Here is a 22,853-nt window from a genome sequence, read left to right as displayed (position 1 = left end):
TAACACCAAATTCAATTGACATTTTGTCGGTAAACAATTATAAAAAAAAAAAAAAAAATCAAAGGGCTGCTCTGAAATATTGAAAGGGTACTGTGAAAATAATGAACTGAAGCTTACTGTTACAAACTCACGAAAAAAAAATCTGAATGCAAAAATATATATAGGCAACAATAATACGTACTTTTGCATCCACAAACAATAATTCAATTGCTTCAATTGCGTCCACGGGTTTCTTCTTATCGTCGTTATTGTATTTGTTGGCTAAATTGTTTTTGTTGGAAAATTCTGGTCTTGATCACTTGTGAGCAACTCTTACGTTCATCTGAGTGGCTCTAACTCCGTATTTGAGATCGCTAATGGTAAGAAAATTTGTCATAGCCATATTTGCAATGGAGATTAAATATTTGCAATGGAGATTAAGTTGTTGAGAAATTAAAGAGTTTTTATTTTTTTTGGGTGTTTGACAGGTATTTTTTTTTGGGTGTTTCACGTTCACAGGTTGATGTTGTTGATCCAGGTTTGAAAAACAATTTTATAGGAGAAATTATAAGAACAATAAAAGAGGTGAATGTCGATTGCAATTCCCGATATACATTGGAAATTTAAATTAGGGGTAATGATGTATCTTTAATAGCATTTTCAATTGATTGTAATTTGAATAGGATAGTGGTTGTAATTTAATTAGGTTTATTGGTATTAGGATTTTATTTTGTCAAAAAGTTATCCAGGGAAGCAAATAGAAGATAAAAAAAAGAGGTGAATGGCTTTGATATTTTCGAAAAACCTTGAAAAAAATAAACTTCATTATGGCAGATAATAGATGGCGTGATTACAGAATTTTTTTTTTTTTTTTAAAAAAATAAATTTATTGGCTGAAATTAGGGGTAATGATGTATCTTTAATAGCATTTTCAATTGATTGTAATTTCAATAGGATACTGGTTGTAATTTAATTAGGTTTATTGGTATTAGGAGTTTATTTTCTCAAAAAGTAATCCAGGGAAGCAAATAGAAGATCAAAAAAAGAGGTGAAAAAAAATAAATTTCATTATGGCTTCTGATATTTTCGAAGCAAATAGCAGATTATTCTTCATTATGGCTTCTGATATTTTCGAAGCAAATAGCAGATTATTAATGATATTTTCGAAGCAAATAGCAGATTATTCTTCATTATGGCTTCTGATATTTTCGAAGCAAATAGCAGATTATTAATTTTTTTTTTTTTTTAAAAAAAAATTTTGGCTGATGTGGAGACCTCCATGAAAGGTAATTGGTTAAAACAAAGATGTTTTGGTGAGATGCAATGTGAGGCCTTCAAAACACTAATTCTTGCACCACATTGCGCCACATCAGCGGTTTTACCTAATTCTTTTATATATATATAGATGGGACTGAAAAATAATTGAATATGTATGATTAAGCTCCTCATCTTGCGTATTTCTACCACACGCCATTGTGGGGAATTTGGATCATCTTCATTACTTTCTCTCCATTACCTCTTTAATACACTCTTATTCTAATATATTTTCTCTCTCCATTCATTTAAACATTATTTTGATGAAATAATTACAACCACTAGATCGTCTCGAGAGTTAATCTACACCGTTTAAAAGCAATGGACATCCATTTCTTTTCCAGTAATGGAGAGAATCCGGACCGCATTGTGGGGTTCTCTTGAAATTATTTTTTCAAGTACACAAATTTTTATTTCAAACCGTCATATTTGTCTGAAATTATCAGACGGATACCATTTTCTCTCACAAAAAACACATTTAGGGTGTGAGTGGGAAAGCACATGGGGGTGTCCCACCACCCATGTGTTTCTCACTTGTGAGATGTCTTATTGCGATCTAAAATAAGGCGATCTAAAGCAAGACGGGCTTTTTCAAGTAAATCCCAAAAGCAAACAATGGGGGAGTCAGGATTTGAGCTTAGAGGTGAAAAAATTTAGGGGGAGCGGATGGGTAATACTCCCTCCATTCAGCTCCACTTTGCATATTTCTCTTTTACACACTATTCACAAGCGGATATTTAACTTCAATTTTCTCTCGATAAAGTTAAAATATATTCACATGGGATCTTATTTGATTCGTTTTTAAGAGTACTTTAAAAATATCTAACTTTTATAATTCTTACATATACGTAGCTAAAGATATTTACCGCGTAAAAATCGCGTTGGCAAACGTAATAAAGCAAACATGTAAAGTAAAGTTCAATGGAGGGAGTAATATATAAAGAACACTTGAAAAAAATTCTAAAAATTTAACTAAAAACTTTAAAAAAACTCAACCGTCAATGTTGGCGCCTAGCTCCACCAGCAAACATTTTAACCATGAGCATTAAAAAAAAGGGTAATGATAAATGCAGTCCTTAGGGCTGTATTTAAGAACTAAATTACTTTCCAAAATAGAATTAAATTAGGTATTTAAGACACAATTACGCGTAAATTGATGTCATTAATGCTTGATTTAAGGTTTTCATTTTTTTTTTAACACTTTAAATACAACCGTAAGGGCTGTATTTATCATTTTCCTAAAAAAAATTATACGAAATGATACGTCCATATTAATTAGGAGTTATTGCGTTCACAACAGACTTGTTTCTTCATTACTCCGCGTCTCCCCACTAGACTAGTAAGGAGTAAGTCGTTGGATTGAACCGTTGATCTTGCTTAAGATCTCTCATGACCTTTTTTTTATGTTCAGCTCTATTTTAATCGGGTTTGAAGGTCATCTTAAATAAGACGATCTTAAATAGGAACACAAATTCTCATTTGTGATGAACGATATCCGTCACAAGCTTATGACGACTCAAATAAAACTCATATGGGTAAATAAGACAAATTATTTGTGATTCCCTATGTACTTTAATTTTAGTTCTATCTACCCATATGAGTAATACTTGACCCGTTACAAGCTTATGACAGATATACCTGTCACAAGGGAGACTCGTTGAAATAAGATTTGAAATAAGAATTGGTGTATGTATTAATTAAGTCTTTGCGTTCACAAGCAACTTGTCTCTTCATTACTCCGCCTTTTCGTGCTAGTTTAGTACGGAGCATATAAGTGGTAGCCCGGTAGGTATGAACAATAATTGAAGGTGTATAATTGAGCTCCTATTATTGATAAAAGACAAATTCTCATTATAGATGGACACTATCCGTCTATACGTATAGACGGATACCATTTTCCCTCACAAAATACCCATTTGCCATAAAGTGGGAAGCACATGGGGTCTTTTTGGCACCTGTCCCCCCCTACCCATTTTATTAGAGTGCTTTCCCGTTTGTTTGTTATTTCCACCCGTCTATACCAAGACCTATTGTTGATAAAAATGCAAATGCTAACGCCGTGTTCTTTTTTATTTAAAGTCAGTTAACTTAAGTTCATTTCAGATCCTATAAGTTAAATATAGTTCAGATCCGATCCTATAAGTTTAGTTTAGATCATATAAGTTTAATTCAGTTTAGATCCTATAAGTTCAGTTCAGATTCTATAAGTTCAGATCTTATAAATTCAGTTTAGAAAAGTAATATACGGATTATTATTTTTAAAAACCGACGCAAAAACATTTGACGTTATTAATTATTCGATACATATATACATTATCATATATTTCTCTAATGCAGTTGTCAAGCTTACTGATGTGTCATCTCAAAATTTAATTGTAGTCTGATGTGGCAGGAATATAAGGGGTTAGAGTGCTGGCAAAAAAAAAAAAAAGTAAACTACCTGGGATGAGAAGAATACGTAGAATATGGCATCATTAAGAGAATATTCCATTTTATTTAAAAATTACACTTTCAATAATTGCAGTTAATACTTAGAAGGAAGGAATATAGGAGGTTTTGATATGTTGCTAAAATCATGGAAATTCATTCCAAAATTAACTTGATTATGTAACTTAATTTCCGTAATTACAGTTAATTAGTTGCAGGATTATAAATATCATATATTTCTCTAATGCAGTTGTCAAGCTTACTGATGTGTCATCTCAAAATTTAATTGTAGTCTGATGTGGCAGGAATATAAGGGGTTAGAGTGCTGGCAAAAAAAAAAAAAAGTAAACTACCTGGGATGAGAAGAATACGTAGAATATGGCATCATTAAGAGAATATTCCATTTTATTTAAAAATTACACTTTCAATAATTGCAGTTAATACTTAGAAGGAAGGAATATAGGAGGTTTTGATATGTTGCTAAAATCATGGAAATTCATTCCAAAATTAACTTGATTATGTAACTTAATTTCCGTAATTACAGTTAATTAGTTGCAGGATTATAAATACTCATTGCCATACAAACCCCAATCAGGCAATCACCCTTCATGACTTCATGAGTCACAAATCACAAAAACTAAACACCAATTATAGGATCATTATGGCTTTCATTGGTACATTCGTTGGTTGTTGCCATACTTCAATCCGTTTTCATATGTTACTCGAAAGCAGACATGCTGAAAATAACCAAGTTACTACTACTCACCGGAATCGATTAACTAAGCAACGAAACATGCAGCATTAATCCTCGCCGGCGATCAATATTCTATCCTTTGTAACTATACCTAACTTTTGGAAAATATTAAAATCCAATTTTTGGAAATAGAAAATGGAGAAAGATAGATAAATTCATGCGCATCTTTGTTTTTGTGAGTTTAATTTTTGAATTGCTAATAATGGCATTGAAGTGATAGTAGGCAACTGATCATGCTCTTTGCTTCTGGGTTTTCTTATATGATCATGTTTGTTAATTGTAGGTTGATCGCTTGGTAGTCATTAAGAGTTTTTTTGGATTTTCAATGCTTATAATGCGCCTCTTCGTTTTTAATTATGTCGGCATACATATTTGTATTAATTTACTTCACATCATAGAAAAATATTTGTATTAATTTACTTCACATCATACTTAATGTGCTAATTTTTCTATGATGTGAAGTATATTTTTATTTACAAAAACTTTAGTGTAAGACGGTCTTACGTTATAAGACGGTCCATTTTGATAAGAAAATTATATGTAATTAAACAATAAGAGTTGTTTTTTACAAAATAAAACCGTCCAACAGTATAATACCGTCTCACACAATAAATGGGATTAATGTTATGTAGGTATCTTTTTAAAAATAAAATAAAATTGAAGTTTTTAGCCCAACTTTTCAATTTTTTATTGACCAAGTATTCTAATAAACTCTCTGACAATAATTTTGTTGTAAATCTATTTTATATATTGTAAACATTGTCCGGCTAATTAAATATGAAAATTACAATTAAAATAAGTGTCGGTTTGACCACATTGAAATTTAACTAAAATGATCACGAAAATCGCATAAAATGATACAAAAGAGTAGTCTCTCAATGATTTAGCGAGAGAACGTTTTTTGCAAGTGTTTATGTTCGAGATTCATGTCAAAGTCAAGTATATAGGGTAAACTTTTACTCCCTCCGTTTCAATTTAAACTTTTATTATTTTGTGAGTATATATAGGTATAAAAGTTGAAGGTAAAGTGTGACATCAATTGAAAACCAAACTTAACTCTTAATATATAGTTGAATATTTTCCGTCGTTATCCTTAATAATGACTTAGTAATATTCATCCATCAGTCTTAATCATGTTAATGAGCACACTATTATATTATTATTATTTTATCTCCATTATAATTTAGTATTTTATTTAAAATTTTAAAACAGACCCGTGAATTTCACGGGTTTAAAACTAGTTATTTTCAAAACAAATTATCACTCTTCTCATTATTTTTTATCGAATGTAACCGTGCTATAATGTATGAACAAACCAATGTATATAAAGTGGAAAAATGTTATTATTTTACCTTATGTTTTAAACTATATTTTCTTATCAGTGTTTTCTCTTGGCTACCCACTAATTTCATGTAAAATTTTTGTTTAATCTCACTAAAAGTTTGCGTTTTATAATAATAATAATAATAATCAAAAGTTGTGGTTTATAAAAAAAAATAATAATAAAAATAACAACAATAACAATAACAATAACATTAACAATTAACAATTAACAATTAACAAATAACAAATAACAATAACAATAACAATAACAATAACAATAACAATAACAATAACCAATAACCAATAACCAATAACCAAAACAATAACAATAACAATAACAATTAAGTTAAGTTAATTTAAAATCGGATTCTATCAGTTCAGTTCGGATCCTATAAATTCAGTTCAGTTCAGATCCTATAAGTTCAGTTCAGATCCAATAAGTTCAGTTCAGTTAAGATCCTATAAGTTCAGTTCAGTTCAATTCAGATCCTATAAGTTCAGTTCAGATCCTAAATTAATTTAAGTTAATTTAAAATCGGATTCTATCAGTTCAGTTCAGATCAGATCCTATAAGTTCAGTTCAGATCCAATAAGTTCAGTTCAGTTCAGGTCCTATAAGTTCAGTTCAGTTTAGTTCAGATCCTATAAATTCAGTTTGTTTTAGATCAGATTCGTTTCAGTTCAAAAGAACAGAACCTAAATGCCATATGCTCAAATTTAAGCACAGATCCCTAAAAGATATTTTAGAGCATTTTAAATTTTTAATTATAGACATTCATTAAGTTAAGCAAAAATAAGTTAAATTCAATAAAAATAAGTTAAGTTAATAATACTCGTCTTTGAACCAGTCAAACATTCAACAAGCATGTAGGCCTGGGCCCTGGTGATACACAAATTCGTACACTCAGATGATAATAGAGAGTGGCTGACATTGAAGTGTGCACATCAATGACAGTTGACAGCTACACAAATTCGTACACTCTCAATTTGTGAATGAAGAGGTGACCAATTATTGAATGGCAAGTTTTCCCATTTGAGTGTGAAGGATTAAGTTATTTATCAAAAATATTTCTAAAATAAAAAGGTAAATAATTGACTAAGATACCCAAAATAAAATAGGTAAATAACTGTCCGCCGTGGAGGAGAAACATTGTTCTAAAACAAATTAGTTCAAAATACTTTAACTCAATCAACTTTAACTAATTTCATTTGATTAATGTTTAAATAAAGTTAATCAAGATCATTTTCTATCGAGTTAGGTTCACTTTAGTTTAGTGATAGTAACTTTAGTTTAATTTAATTAAATTCACTTTAGCTCAGTTTAAGGTTTGTCAGGATCAGGATTCTACTTTTGATCAAAGTTGAAGCGGTAGGATCGTATCGTAGGATCAAATTGAGAATCGTAAGTTCGTAACAATTGTAACAACAAATATATATGTAGTGAAAGTAAAAATATTAACAGTTGGGAAATATTTTATTTATTTAAATATTTAACTTTGATAAAATTAAAGAAAATAATGAATTTAATCGTAGAAACAAAAGGAGTAGTCAAAGAAACAATAGCACCCGGAGGCGTAGTGAACATAATACTATTAATAGGTGTGTGTCATTGGTGAAAGTATGAGTTAAGCAAGACTAATGCAATTTAAATGGTAAACAGAGGTAACTTCGGCGTGATCAGACACCAAAACTAGTATTATATACTCCCTCCATACCACACCAATGGTAACATGAACCCACTTTTTGTGAGGAGAAAAGTGAGTATATGTTACCATTGGTACGGCATGAGGGAGTAATATATATCATTGTGATGTCTATATGTTGTTTTTTAACTGTATTAGGTGCAAGAGTAGTGAAAGTAACAATAGGAGTAGTCGGAGGAGTTAAAGTAACAATGTTGTTAAAATCGCCAATCCACACATATCACCAATCCACACATAAGTTTAAGTTAATTTAGTTAATTAACTTAAATTATACCCTTGTGTTACTCATGTTAAGCTATGTTTAATTAGTATCTACTGATAATTGTTTGTTATCATATTGATTAAATTAATACTCCTTACATACCAGACCAATGGTAACATTGACCGTTTTGCCACCATTTATGGTCGTAGGGAATCTTCGATATTATTCTTAATCTATAAGACAAAATATACTCATGTGAGATCTTGTTTGATTTATCGTTATGAATGCTATAAGAATATCAAATTTTTATAATTTTTAATAATGTGTAACAAAAGATATTTACGTTGTAAAACGTGTCTCGACAAGTGTGAAAAGTCAATGTTACCATTGGTGTGGTATGGAGGAAGTATCAAAGAGTTGTCTCTAGTATCATGTCCATAAAAATTGTACCAAATTAATTTAAAGTATACACTTATGTTAGTTAAGTTAAGTTATGTTTAATTAGTATATATAGATAATTTTTCGTCATCAATTCATATTGATTAAATTAATATCAAAGAGTTGTCTCTCATATAATGTCCATAAAAATTGTACCAAATTAACTTAAATCAGCCTAGTTAGTAGTGCAATCGAAATTACGGAATGTAATCTCATTATTAAGCTTAAATCAGTCTCCTCATTTTCAAAATCCCCCAATTTCAAGCAAAAACACAGAGTAATAGTTTGTTAAATTTGAGAAGGAAGAAATGGGAGAGATGATATTCTCAGTCTTAATCAAGAACAGGTTTGTTTTATCGCCAATTTCATAATTTGTTCATTTATCAATCCAACAATGGTAGATCATAGATTTAGTTGTATATAATTCTCTTCTCAAATATCAAAAACGTCCTATATAAACAACCTGGCTGCTAAAGGTCGTCGACAAATTACTAAATATCGTCGACAATTTTAATGAACTTCCAAATTTGCCCCTCCCTCACACTCCCCCTTATATTTTCCTTTTTATTCAATAACAACCTTTAAAATTCGAAATTTTGAAAACAAAAAAAACCCGACTCAAATTTCAACAAAAAAACGTATCGACCGCATAATTTCCGTCACGAATTCAAACATTCAACAAGGTATGTGATTACTATTAAAATTTTTTTTGTAGTATTTTGTTAAGGTTGTAATTTTGTGACGGAATTAGGATAGATGCCAAATTAGTGACGGAATTAGGATAGGTGCTACGATTTCAATCGGATTTAGTCGTGTTTAGCGAAAATCAAACGCAATTATCGTAATCGAAAAAAAAAAAAAAAAAAAAAAAAAAAAAAAGAATCGTGAAATCTGGGCTTGGACGAGAGAGTTCTTCGTCCAACACCAGGCCCAGACGAAGGATTCTCTCGTCTGTTATGGGCTTTGGACGAAATTTTCTTTCGTCTGGGCTTGGTGATGGACGAAGAAATCCTTCGTCCGCCCGCCACGTTTTTTTTTTTTTTTTTTTTTTTTTTGTTTTAGAAATTGTCGATACTTTTTTTTTTTTTTTTACAAAATATATTTTTTTCCGTCTTGTTTTGTTATCGTTATAAAGTAATAAATTATTATTAATAATAATTGTCGTTCGTGGCGAAGTCGTTGTAAATATATATTTTTTCCGTCTCGTTTTGTCGATGTAAAATATAAATTAATTATTACTAATAAACTTCTTTTGGGGATATTTTGTTTTTATATTTATTTTTTAATTTACATAGACTTATATTTGTAAATTCTTTGAGGATGATGTTGACATAAGTAAACATTTGAAGAAGAAAATGGAAGATGATGAAGATGATTGGAAAATAGAAAAGGTTGAAGATGAGTGCAAAATTACAACATTATGTAGATGTTTATATAGGGAAAAATGTGACCGTTATAATTCAAATGTTACCGTTATAATTCAAAAATAGCCGTTATAATTCAAAAATAGCCGTTATAATTCAAAAATAACCGTTACAATTCAAAAACAGCCGTTATAATTCAAATTTTACCGTTATAATTCAAATTTTACCGTTATAATTCAAAATAGCCGTTATAATTCAAAATAACCGTTGTAATTCAAAAATAACCGTTACAATTCAAAATAGCCGTTATAATTCAAAATAACCGTTGTAATTCAAAAATAACCGTTACAATTAATAGGTTATAAATAGGCCATTCTATGTCAATTTCAATCACAACATCCAAATCATCTTCACTCACTATAATACTAATTATTCACTCACAACATCCAATCCTAAAATGGTTCTCACAAATGCTCAAAAAATCAGAGTTTATCAAATAAGAATCGATTTAATTGTTCAAAATTTACCAATTCTAATTGAGCGTCTTGAATCAGTGGTTCCCAGTGACACTGTATGGCACATGCTTGAAGAACCTCCAATTGGGACCCTATGTATAATTTTACAAGGAAACCTGAATCATGTTCTAACTCCAGCAGTTAGAGATGAGGTTGTTTCTGATGAAGTACTAAACGAGAAGATGTGGGAGTTTCGTAGGTTGAAAAGTGATATCTTTACATATTTTGAGCGCATTCTCACCGTGATCGATTACCCAAGACTATCGGACTTATGTCTTTGGTAGAGTCTTAGGGCAAGGAATTCTTTATCTCTACTTGAATGATTTGTTGGCTCAATATATGTCTACCCAACCTGAAGAAATTGAGATTCAAGATCATGAAGAAGATAAGGAATCGTCATCTTCATCATCGGAAGATAATTAAGTTCGGGGTTTGGGGTTTAGGGTTTAGGGTTTGGGGTTTGGGGTTTGGGTTTTAGGGTTTAGGGTTTGGGATTTGGGGTTTGGGGTTTAGGGTTTGGGGTTTGGGGTTTGGGGTTTGGGGTTTGGGGTTTGGGGTTTGGGGTTTAGGGTTTAGGGTTAGCTATTTAGGGTTTGGTATTTAGGGTATGGTATGTTTTAATTATGTTTTTATTGATTTATGTTTTAATTATGTCAAAACGCGTTTTAAGGAATGTTTTAATTAAAATATGTCAAATTGTGTTTTAAGGATTGTTTTAATTAAATTACGTTTTAAATCATTTAATCGGATGCAGAAGATAATAAACTACAATAATCGGATAAATAAAATAAAATATAAGGTACAATATTCGGATATATAATATAAAAGATACAATAATCGGACAAATAAAAGCTAAGATGAACTCGCGAAATCGCGCCATACACGAAACTGATGTCGATACAGGCCATTATAATGAGCTACGCTTGCATCATGTACCCAACAAGGAGCTAATGGAGGCATAGGTGACAAGGGGCGTACCCGGAGCCGCAAATAGTGGTTTCCCGCATGTAATACCCATAAGACACCATATGGGGTACGTACTCCGGGAGAGGGGGGGGGGGGGGCTCGTAAAGGCAAATAAGTAAAACTACCATTCCAATGTCGCTGACTTTCTCGATCGTCAAATGCAGAAATACAACATATCACCCAATTGTACATCGTAGCATAACCATATAGATCGAAACCGTCCATCCAATGACCCGAGCCACACGGTATCTGATCCATAAATGTAATTCTAGCTACCTCCGCATCAAATCTCGCTGGGCCATAGTTATGATCACGGTAATCGGGACTACGAATTTCCCTAAGTAAATCTGTTCTAGCCATCGTGAAATGAGATTGGTCACCCCGAACAGCATGTGAGATAACTCGAAAACCACAATGACTGTCTCCGTAAGGATTAAACCATGCTTCTACATACTCGTGAAAAAATGAAGGCAGGAAGTCACGATAAGGAAAATACCTCAAACTACAACAAATAAGGTAATTGGCGACCATATAAGGCGACTGAGAATAGTCGCCATTTAGAATAAAGCGACTAAGGCCCGTCGCCCGCACTTCGTAGCTAGGTTTAGTCGCTTTTGGCGACTGGTCTTCGTCGCCAATTTTGGCGACGATATTTTTTTAAAGCGGGCGACCGAAATTCGTCGCCAAAATTGGCGACTACCATTAGTCGCCTTTTTAGCGACTGTCATTAGTCGCTTTTAAAAAGTCCACGTCATCTCCAGATTCTCATAAAAGGCGACGGAATTTGGTCGCCATTTTGGCGACAGAATTTGGTCGCCATTTTGGCGACTGAATTTGGTCGCCATTTGCACTGTTTTCCGTCGCCAATGTCCCTGAAATTAAATTATGGTCAGAAGGTTAGCGACGGAATTCCGTCGCCAAATGCCCAGTGTCCGTCGCCAAATTTACATGTTTTATTGCCTAAAAATCGTTTTTGACCTAGCCAAATACGTAAAACCTGCAAATAAACCAACACAACCAGCAGAGAACACATGGGAAGCCAACACAACCAAACTTGATAAAGAAAATCAAGTTCCATACACACAACTACGAGTTCTACGAGTTTTGGTCATCTAACATTATCCGGGAATAACTACGAGTTCTACTACATAACTACGAGTTCTACTACATAACAGGGAAACTTGCTCCCGCTCCACTACCACCTCCATAATCAGGATCTCTAGGATCCTTTGGTTGCGGGCGCCACCCAGTGTTGCAATTGGCGAAGAAGGAGTTCATCCGTTCCATTTCCTCCTTCATCCTCCTAATTTCAGCATCTCTCTCGGCATCCCGCCTCTCCCTCTCGGCATCCTGCCTCTCCCTGGCGGCTAATTGAGCTTGGAGCACACTCACGACACTTGGGGTATAAGGTTGTTGTTGGGAGTAAATTGACCCTCTTCTTCTTGTAGGAGGGTAGAAAATCTCCTTTGCCGACCCGGCTCCATACACATCTCCTCTTTGGAACCCCTCAACAAGATCAAACCATAGCTCATTGTCATCAATTTCCGGGTTGTTCTTCCTACGGACAAGGAATTGTTCCTGAAAAATTAATAAAACATTAATGGTTAGAGGTTACTTATCTAAAAATTGATAAAACATATACTTTAAAAAGCTAAGAAATTTTTATTTTTTGACACTTACATATAACTGTTGATCTTTTTCCTTCGCGAAGATCAACTTGCCCTTGCTTGTCTTCTTTGCGTGAGTGTCAACAAAGAGATCAACAATCGTGGGTACCTCGCCCTTATTCTTCTTGGTCTTCCGGAAAAAAAAAAAAAGGAAATTGTTACTCAAACATGATAATTAATGAGACTAATTAAATTAGAAGACTATTAAATTAAAAGCTAAGACAAATAACTTACATCTAACACCACACGATCATGAAAAGATTGAGACCCTCCATAATGAGTAGGCTCAACTTCCGCGTCCTTATCTCCTCCTTTTCCTGTTGATCTTGTTCCGGGCCGATGCTTCCTTGAACTCAGGACTGTTCCGGTACTTGGTATATTCCTCATATGACGAACCTATAATCAATAAAATAACAATTATTAATTAATATATTTTCAAAATATGTAATGAATTTTAACTAATTACGAGTATTAAAAGAAACTAAATACCTTTCATGAAAGATGGCGCCTTCTTCCTCCTAGACACCTTATACATGTTGTCCCTTAGCCTCTTCTTGCCAATGTCATTATACCTTTACCAAACTAGGCGCTCAAGGTTGGTTGGCCAATAGAACACACGCTACAAAAAGTAAACACATAGATGAGTAACAAATTAATAATAAGGTAAAAAGAATAAATAAATTATATTTAATAATATATATTTTATAAATAGATACCCGGAAGTTGTTGAACCACATCTCCTTATCTTCATCACTAGCGTTACTCCAACAAGTAACGCCGTGTGTCATGTTCTCTTGGGTGCTATTAGTCACACCACGAACAACTGTTTGACTTCTAAACCTGAAATCAAACATGTTAAAAACATAATTATATAGGAAAAAAAAAATAATGTATAATTAACATATGTCTAAAAAAAGTCATTTATTACTAAATAAAAAAATTACAAAATAGAATGAATACAAAATTACCAAAGACCATTCGGATCAAGGATCATCCTGCCGTCAGTATGTCGGGGTACACCAACCTCCTCCTCCTCCTCCTCACTCACCTCCGTAGTAGAACGGTCAACGTCCTCCTCCTGCTCTCGGGAGCTACTACCTCCCTCACTATAGCCTCCGCGCTGCCTATTTCCTCCAGGAGCCATGTGTACTACAATTGAATAAGAAGTGTTAGCAAATATTACAGGATAATTATTATAAGATACAAAAAAATAAAACCTAATAAACAAGTATAAAAGAAAAAAACAAGTATAAAAGAAAAAATAAAACCTAATAAACAAGTGTTACCAAATTTTGATATGTATACTTTCAATACCTTCTCTTACTCATCATCATCATCATCATCATCATCCTCATCTTCTTCTTCTTCTTCTTCTTCTTCTTCTTCTTCTTATTCTTCTTCTTCTTCTTCTTCTTCTTCTTCTTCTTCTTCTTCTTCTTCTTCTTCCTCCTCTTCTTCTTCTTCCCCCTCTTCTATCCCATCCCTCTCCTTATCATTCTCTTCTTCTTCCTCTTCTAACTCCTCATCTGCTTCTATCTCATTTGTATAAATAATTTTATCATGATCAACTGGGGACAAAACTGTTTCTGATACAACCTCTTCTTGGAAAAAAGATGTATCAACTTCTGATCGTGCCTTTGTTTTAAAAACGGCCCACCATTGCTTTTGTTGTCTATCATTACTTGTGCTCGGAAGAGATGCAAAATAAACTTGATGAGCTTGTTGTGCAAGTATAAATGGGTCATATTGAGAGTAGGTTCGAGTATGATTCACTTCCACGAGTTTGTAACGATCATGGACTCTCGTTCCCAGCCTACGGAATTATCCCTCCATTGAATCTTGAATAAGACGGTTTTATAACTCCTATCCCGGCCATTGTAGCACAACTCAAAGATATCCTCTAATATGCCATAATAATCATTGCCATCAAGAGAAGAAATAGTAACGCCGTAGTTGCATTTAGCCTTACTTTTGCCATAGTCAAATGTTTGAAACTTAAACCCATTAATTGAATATCGATTCCACGTCACAACCTTTCGAGAAGGACCCAAAGCCAAGCTTCTTATCACATCATCTTGAATATTTAGCTTACATACATGCTTCCGAAACCAGGCTGGAAATTGATCCTCATGCTTATGCCAAACATCCTCTCTGTTCACATTAGGGTGATCTTTAATGAAATCTGTCACAAATTGAGCTTCATATGGCTCCAAAACCTCACAATTAGATAGCACATAAAGGTGGGCACGGTTATACTCCTTGTCATCCAGAAATCTTGTTCCCCCAGCTGATGAACACCCTATTTCATCCTGCATTTGGAAACACTTGGGTATACTTGTGTCTAGTTCATCCGCTTCATCAATATTCAAGTATTTTGCTTTGGTCTCAATATGTTTTTCAAAATAAAGAGAGCAAAAATTGGCAATCTCTTCCGTTAGGTAGGCATTGCATATAGAACCTTCCACACGAGCTTTATTACCAATTTTTTTCTTCACATGATTAAGAAACCTTTCGAAAGGATACATCCACCTATATTGGACGGGTCCACCAACTTTAGCTTCATATGGCAAATGGATAGGTAGATGCTCCATCGAATTGAAAAAAGAAGGCGGAAATATCATCTCAAGTTTACACAAAATTTCTGGTATTTGTTCTTCTAAACGACTCATGTCCTCAACTGATATCGTGGAGGAACATAAATCTCTAAAAAATTGACTTATTTCTCAGAATCGCATTCCAAACGTAGTAGGGAGTAAATTTTTAAAAGCCACGGGTAATAAGCGCTCCATGAAAACATGACAATCATGACTTTTCAACCCTTTCAACTTCAGTTCCTTCAAATCAACACAACGGCTCAAATCGGATGCATATCCATCAGGAAACTTCAAGTTTCCTATCCAATCGCACAATACCTTTCTTTGAGCTTTGTCAAGAGTAAATATGGCTTTTGGTTTAGCCCCATCCTTACGAATATGAAGTTTAGGACGATCACAAAATTTCTTCAATTCTATTCTTGAATTAATATCATCACGTGTCTTTCCTTTTACATCCATAATCGTATGAATAAGTAACTCAAAGAAGTTCTTCTCTATGTGCATCACATCCAAATTGTGTCCGATCAACATTGTTTTCCAAGAGGGAAGCTCCCAAAAATACTTCTTTTAAACCAACCATTTTTTTCTTTTTCAACTCTTTAAACTCTTCTTCAGTCCCATCGACAGTTGTTGGCAAATCACGTACAACCTCCCATATCTCATCCCCTTGAGTCGAACCGAGCATTGTCACGCACCTCCTTACCTTTTAAGAAAGATTTCTTGTTCTCTCTATGAATATGTCCATCCGGTAAGAAACATCTATGACAATCAAACCAACTAATTTTTTTGGAATTAGGAAGATAAAATGCTTTACTCCTATCCATGCAATAAGGACATGCCTTTCGCCCAACGGTTGCCCATCCTGATAGCATACCATATGCGGGAAAATCATTTATAGTCCATAACAATGAAGCTCTTAGTTGGAAATTTTGCTTCTTCGACACATCAAATGTTTCTACACCAACTTCCCACAAATACTTCAGTTCCTCCACCAACGGTTGTAAATAAACATCCGGATGGTTTTTTGGGTTATCGGGACCGGAATAAGTAAAGAGAGGAAAATAAATTGTCTTTTCGCACAAAGCCAAGGAGGTAAGTTGTACGGCGTGGTCATTACGGGCCAACACGAGTAGTTTCTACCAAACTGACCAAAAGGGTCAAACCCATCCGTACACAAGCCAAGTCTCACATTGCGAGGTTCCTCGGCAAAATCGGGATATAACCTATCAAAACGCTTCCACTCCTCCCCGTCACTCGGATGACACATCTTTCCTGGTGTACGAGGATTTTCTTTGTGCCATCTCATTTGGTTGGCAAGATTTTTCGTGGCATACATTCTTTGAAGTCTAGGAGCTAATGGAAAATAAATTAATGTGTTTTCTGATATTGGTTTCTTTCTCTTTCCACTCCTTTTATTACCCTTCTTCCCCTTCAAAACAATATTTCCTTCACTTGTCTCATATCTATCCCTTTGACATTTCTTACATTTGTCAAGCAAAGCATCATCTTTCCAAAAAGCATACATCCTTTAGGACATGCATCAATCTTTTCATGTGGAAGTTGAAGACCTTTGACCACTTTCTTGGTATTATAGAAATTTCTGGTCATAACATTATTATCGGGTATAACATCCTCAACCAACGTAGCAATACTATCAACGGCTTTAAATGGCATATTATACTCACATTTTAAAGAAACTATCCTGGATGCAACTTGTAACAATGTCATTCTACTCCCCTCATATAAGGTTTTTTCAGAAGCACTTAGCATGTCAAAAAAGGCTTTTGCTCTTGGGTTTGGTTGTTCTTCATCAATCATTGGTACACGGTCGTCATTAATGAAATCATTAGACCGAAAGGCATCAAGTACCATTTCTCTATATGGGTTCTCATTTTGTTGGATTTGAGGCTCTTCGGGATAATATTTTTCTCCATGGGAGATCCAATTGTAGTAGTTTGGAAAAAACCATTTGTAACAAGATGCTCTTCTACTTCAATGTCAAATAAATATTTTAAGTTTTTACATTTAGTACAAGGACACCTAAGTTTATGTTGTTCCAAATCATATGAATCTTGACATCTAGCAAATTAAATAAATCCACGAACTCCCTTTACAAATCTAGCGATAGGACGTTTCTTCTTATCTACTCTTTCTTCGTACATCCAAATACGTTCGATCTCTTCATTTTAATCTATAAGCAATATATAGCAAACTAACCATTTTAAATAATAATATTTAATTTCAACAAAAAAAGCAATGGTTATCTCATCCTCCATTTTATGCTAATTTTAAGATTTCAATTGGGTCCTTATCACTCCAACCTAAACCCATCAATGTACGTTTCAAGTCACTAGCAAACACACATTTGTGAATTATTAATGAGAAAAAAATTCGGCAATTCCCCTTAGTTCTCCAAATACACAATGTGGAAAAGATACATATTCCACATATGTATTCAGAGAACATTGGAGAAATTTGCAACCAAATTCTTTTCTCATTAATAAAATCACAACTATGTGTTTACTACCTAAGTGACTTGAAACGTACAAAGACAGTCTCAAAATGGGGACTATTCAAGAATTGCTCCTAATGAGTAATTCTTGAACGGGTACTAGGTCATTATATATTAAACAAGTTGTCAAAATTATAAGGCAAATTTATACAATCCCCTAATCAAATGACATTACTAATTTAACAAATTTATACATCATGCTCATTCTATCAAGAAAAATGCTAATTAATTAACAAAAATGCTAATTAAATCATTCTAACTTAATTAATTTGGTTAATTATACAAGTTGTCAAAAATGCTAATTTCTAACCCTAACTCAAATTAATTAACAAAAATGCTAATTAAATCATTCTAACTTAATTTGGTTAATTAAAAGGCAAATTTATACAATCCTAACATTATACTACCTTCATAAAACTATACTACCTTCAACAATACTACTTCAATATTACTAAAACTAAGCTACTACCTTCAATAATACTAATATTATCAAGATTACCTTTAATTACATCCCCTAATCAAATCACATTACTAATTTAACAAAAACCCCAATTTCTAACCCTAACTCAAATTAATTAACAAAAATGCTAATTAAATCATTCTAACTTAATTTGGTTAATTAAAAGGCAAATTTATACAATCCTAACATTATACTACCTTCATAAAACTATACTACCTTCAACAATACTACTTCAATATTACTAAAACTAAGCTACTACCTTCAATAATACTAATATTATCAAGATTACCTTCAATTACATCCCCTAATCAAATCACATTACTAATTTAACAAAAACCCCAATTTCTAACCCTAACTCAAATTAATTAACAAAAATGCTAATTAAATTACAACTACATACAATAATAAGCATCACTAATGTATAAATTACAACTAGATACTAAATAAGCATCACAACTTAAACAAAATATGAAGGATTGAAGTAATTAAATCGATTTGAGTCGAAAACAAACCTTTATTATAAACAAAGGGTCGGTAGGGATGTAGTGTGCGGATGGCGGCGGCGAGTGGTGGCGTCCGGTGGTCGTTGTAGTTGGTGGTGGCGTCGGGTCGTCGGATTTCTGGGCGCTTTTTTTTTTTTTTTATGTTGATGATAGAGTGAATGAAGGAGACGGGGTGAAGAAATTGGCGAAAAAAAAATAAACAGAGGGTTGGCGACCGTTTTTGGTCGCCAAATTGGCGACGGGTTTTGGTCGCCAAATTTGGCGATCGATTTGATCGCCAATTTGGATAATATTGCGTCGCCCGTGGATTTCATACGGATTTTTGGATAAAAAGGTATAGTCGCCAAATTGGCGACGGCTAGTGGTCGCCCGTTTTTTTTTCTGTCGCTAAATTGGCGACTGTAGCATGTCTGTCGCCTTTGTCGTGTTTTCTTGTAGTGTCAAATCACCAATGGTGTAGTCGACCTCAAGAGGTGCGCAATACGTTGTGCCGAAACTCCCCGTAGTCGTGGTAGCAGTGGTAGACGGTGTACCGGGGCCCGTTTGAGTGGACCGGGGGGTTCTATACGGAGTAAAACGAACCGACGGAGTAGAACGGGGAGTAGACGACGGAGTAACAGGAACCGTCGGAGTAGAACGGGGGGTACTAGACGGAGTACGTTGGGAAGACGGAGTACCTACTCGAACACGAACCCGTGCATGCTCAACGGCGGACGGATCTCTACGAGTTCCCCTACTCGGACGTCCTCTAGGGTTCTCGTTCACCCGAGGCTCGTTTACATCCTCCTCTTGCGGATGTATCTGAGAGTAAAGGGCATCGAACATGGATGATCTCATACTCGGATCTGCATTCCGAATTTCATTGAATAACTCCTCCAATCGATCATCGTCACAAGTCGGCATTGCCTCCGAACCATCGTACTCCAACTTCCTCCAAAATGCATGTAACACATCAACAGGAACCCGAGATCCGTTTCTAGCAATGCGATGAAGTGAACAAGCACATAACAAACCAAGTGTAGTAGCCTTTACACAACCGCAATCGATCATCAAGGCATCTTCCGTCATCTTGGCACCCCTTTCGAATTCTTCACGCAATTCAATGATGGCATTCTTTGATATTTTATAGGAAAGTCTGGAAAATAATCTCTGAATCCCCGTCAACCGCTTCGTTCTAGATAACTCCAACAAGTGTCGGATCTCAACATGTTGCGTTTCCATCAAAGAATGAAACCGAATCCAGATGCTATCTGTAACATTCCGTATTGGTATGATTAATTGATGTGTCAAAAGTGTGTGTTAACAGTGTTAGAAATGCGTGACGTTTGTAAGTACGATATACAATACCATTTTGAGGTTTGGGTATGGGAGCGAACTTCGGGACGAAGTTCATTTTAAGGGGGGAAGACTGTAATACCCCGTATTTTATATAATAAATTAAATGAATATTATATAATAAATTAAATGGATATTATTAAATATTATTTATTATACATTTTATCATATTAATTCAGTCGGGTAATTGTTGAGTCGATAATTATGTTAAGTTACTTTAGTTAACTCGCGTCGTATCGAGCTAAGTTAATTGAGTCGGTTTTATATGGAATTCGAATATGAGCTGAACCATTGAATTGGCCCATTAACTGTCCAGCCCAATTAAACACTAAGGCCCAATTAACCCTAATTAACCCTAAACCCTAACCCTAATAGTACACTAATCACTACAAACTCCCTCACTCTACCCGCCTCCCTCCTACCTCTCTTTTTCAGATCCCATCTCAACCCTCACGCATATAGAGAGAGAGTGAGAGTGCCTGGGTTGTTGACGGCGCAGAAGGGAAGGGATAGGGACCTTTGTCGACGTCTGAGGGTGGCCGTGGTGGCGGCTATGGTGGCGGAAAGGTAAGCTTCTCACATTTCTTCCTCTGTTTTAGTATTTTCTGCCTGGTTTTAGTGGTTGTTTCGAGTCTTATAAGGGCGTCGTTAATGGTTGTTGAAGGGGTATAATAGTAGAGTGGTTAGTGATGAGTGTAGTGGTGGTGTTTATGGTGGTGTTGGGTGGGGATCGTAACAGTAAAAAGGCGGCAGTGATACGGTGTAGCAGACGGGTTTAAAAATGGGTTTTGATGCGAGTTTCAGGTGGTTAGCTTTGGGGTGGTGCCACCGTCGACTAGGGGGAGGTCGATAAGGTGGTACTGGGGTATCGGTGTTCATGGGTCGACGGCGAGGTGAATGGTGGTGATAGAATAGTTAATGGTTGTCGGTTGTGGCGGTGGTCAGGGGAGAAAGGGAGGTGTTTGGGGAGGCTTGGCCGTGAACCAGGCCGGTTGGCAGCCTGGGTTGGGACCGCCGGCGGCAGTCGACCCCAGTGGGGGTGGTTGTCGGTGGTCAGGTTGAAGTGGGTGTGGGGACTGGCGGTTGTCGCGGTGGTTTGGGTGGTGCGTGAGGAGTGTGAGGGCGTGTGAAGGGGGTACGGGCTGTTGGGTTTTGGAAACGGGTTTTTCCTTCATTTAATCGTTATACTTCGTATCGGGTTGTATTCTAAATTAATTAAATTATTCCCGAGTGCATTAAAATGATTAAAGACGAGTTTTAGTCGGGTTGTTGAATTGTTCAAATAATGATTCGGGTTTTCTTAATCGTTTAATCCGTTTAATCTTTTAATTATCATATCGGTTATTTATTTTGATTCCCGAGTCACTTAAATAAATTATTTAACTTAAGATTCCGAGTTGTTTAAAATAAAATAATAATTAATCATAATTAATTGTCTTGAGTCGGGTTGTTAAAAGAGAGAAGTTACTATATCGGGACAGTTTCCATTTTAAGAAATTCTACTTTAATAACCTTCTACTTTGGGAAATTGGATCAAATACTAATCGGGTTATTTTAGCTATCAATTGGGAATAAGTTGGTGTCGGGAATGTATTTCGGGAAAACTTCTATTTTGGGGAAATTGCTATATTTAGTAGTTAGTAATTATAAATATTATAATTGTTTTAGGTGACGAATTCGTGAAGGATCGATAATCAAATTCATTGCTTACTTTCTGGACTGCTTAACTGATTAATTGGAACTGCTGGCATCTTGAGGTAGGGAAATACTCTTGTCCTAATATCACTATTGATCGAATTGTGTTGACTGGATTCATGATTGTTAATTTACGTTATCATTTACATTCGGAAGGTGATTGACTGAATTGATCATATTAAGTATGATATCACAACATCGGGTAACTGACATGATTTTATGATTATCAGTTCGGTGATTTATATATACATATTGCATTGCATTAATTATTGTTGAGCAGTTCATATGCATTGGAGTTGAAGGATGAGGCGGTAGTGACGACGATGAGATACGATGGGATGTTGTGATAAACAGTATTGGCCTTCGGGCTCCGTGATTGCCATTAAGTTGGTCCGTGATTGCCCTTAAGTGGGTCCGTGATTGCCATTAAGTTGGTCCGTGATAGCCCTTAAGTGGGTCCGTGATTGCCGTTAATCGGTCCGTGAAGTAAATGAGAAAAGAGAAATGAGAAATGAGAAATGAGTTATGATATATGAGATATGAGATTGAGTTGAGGCGGATAAGGAGGTGACGGAGTATCATGCATATCATAATTACTGTTTTTATTGTTTTCCCTACTCAACCTCGTGTTGACGTGTTTGCTTCTGTGTCAAAATAAAATTGATGCCTGCTTTAATTGATGGCATCCTGTGGTGAACCATTTAATATTTCCGGTTAAATGGGGAGCAGACTTGACAGGTTTAAGAGATAGGACGGGAGCTTGATGGGCGTGAGACATTGGATCAGACGACTTAGTGGCTAGATCATCATTTAGAAGACTTTCACTTTTAATTATGTCAGTTCCTGTAATTCGAGTTGAAAAGAGTATTTGTAATAATTCAGTTAAAATATTATATAAATTGCCTTGGAGTTTAATTTGTTATTCACTACCTCGGGAAACCGAGATGGTAACAATCCGTTTTATTTAGGAATGTCTTGACGAGGACTTCTTTTATAAACCGGGGTGTTACAAAGTGGTATCAGAGCAAACGATCCTCAGGCCTAAACCAATGAGCCCAATGAACATAGGAAGAGTCTAAATAAAATGAACACCGGGATAGAA

General features: G+C 34.8%; 1 protein-coding gene across 1 annotated transcript; it reads right to left on the bottom strand.

Moving 5' to 3' along the window:
* Positions 1 to 12,683: 12,683 nt before the first annotated feature.
* LOC141646444 (uncharacterized) lies at positions 12,684 to 18,843 on the bottom strand. Its single transcript, XM_074454331.1, has 6 exons — positions 18,731 to 18,843; positions 13,621 to 13,801; positions 13,369 to 13,492; positions 13,142 to 13,271; positions 12,887 to 13,048; positions 12,684 to 12,782 (listed from the first exon to the last, which is right to left on the bottom strand). Exons 2-4 carry the CDS (start codon positions 13,794 to 13,796, stop codon positions 13,227 to 13,229), a joined length of 345 nt encoding a protein of 114 aa, XP_074310432.1. The 5' UTR covers positions 13,797 to 13,801; positions 18,731 to 18,843; the 3' UTR covers positions 12,684 to 12,782; positions 12,887 to 13,048; positions 13,142 to 13,226.
* Between the last annotated feature and the right edge of the window lie 4,010 nt (positions 18,844 to 22,853).

This window comes from Silene latifolia, chromosome 3 (assembly GCF_048544455.1).
Source record: "Silene latifolia isolate original U9 population chromosome 3, ASM4854445v1, whole genome shotgun sequence".
NCBI classification, from domain to species: Eukaryota; Viridiplantae; Streptophyta; class Magnoliopsida; order Caryophyllales; family Caryophyllaceae; genus Silene; species Silene latifolia.
The sequence above is the reverse complement of the archived record's forward strand: the minus strand, read 5'-3'. Positions and strand labels throughout refer to the sequence as shown.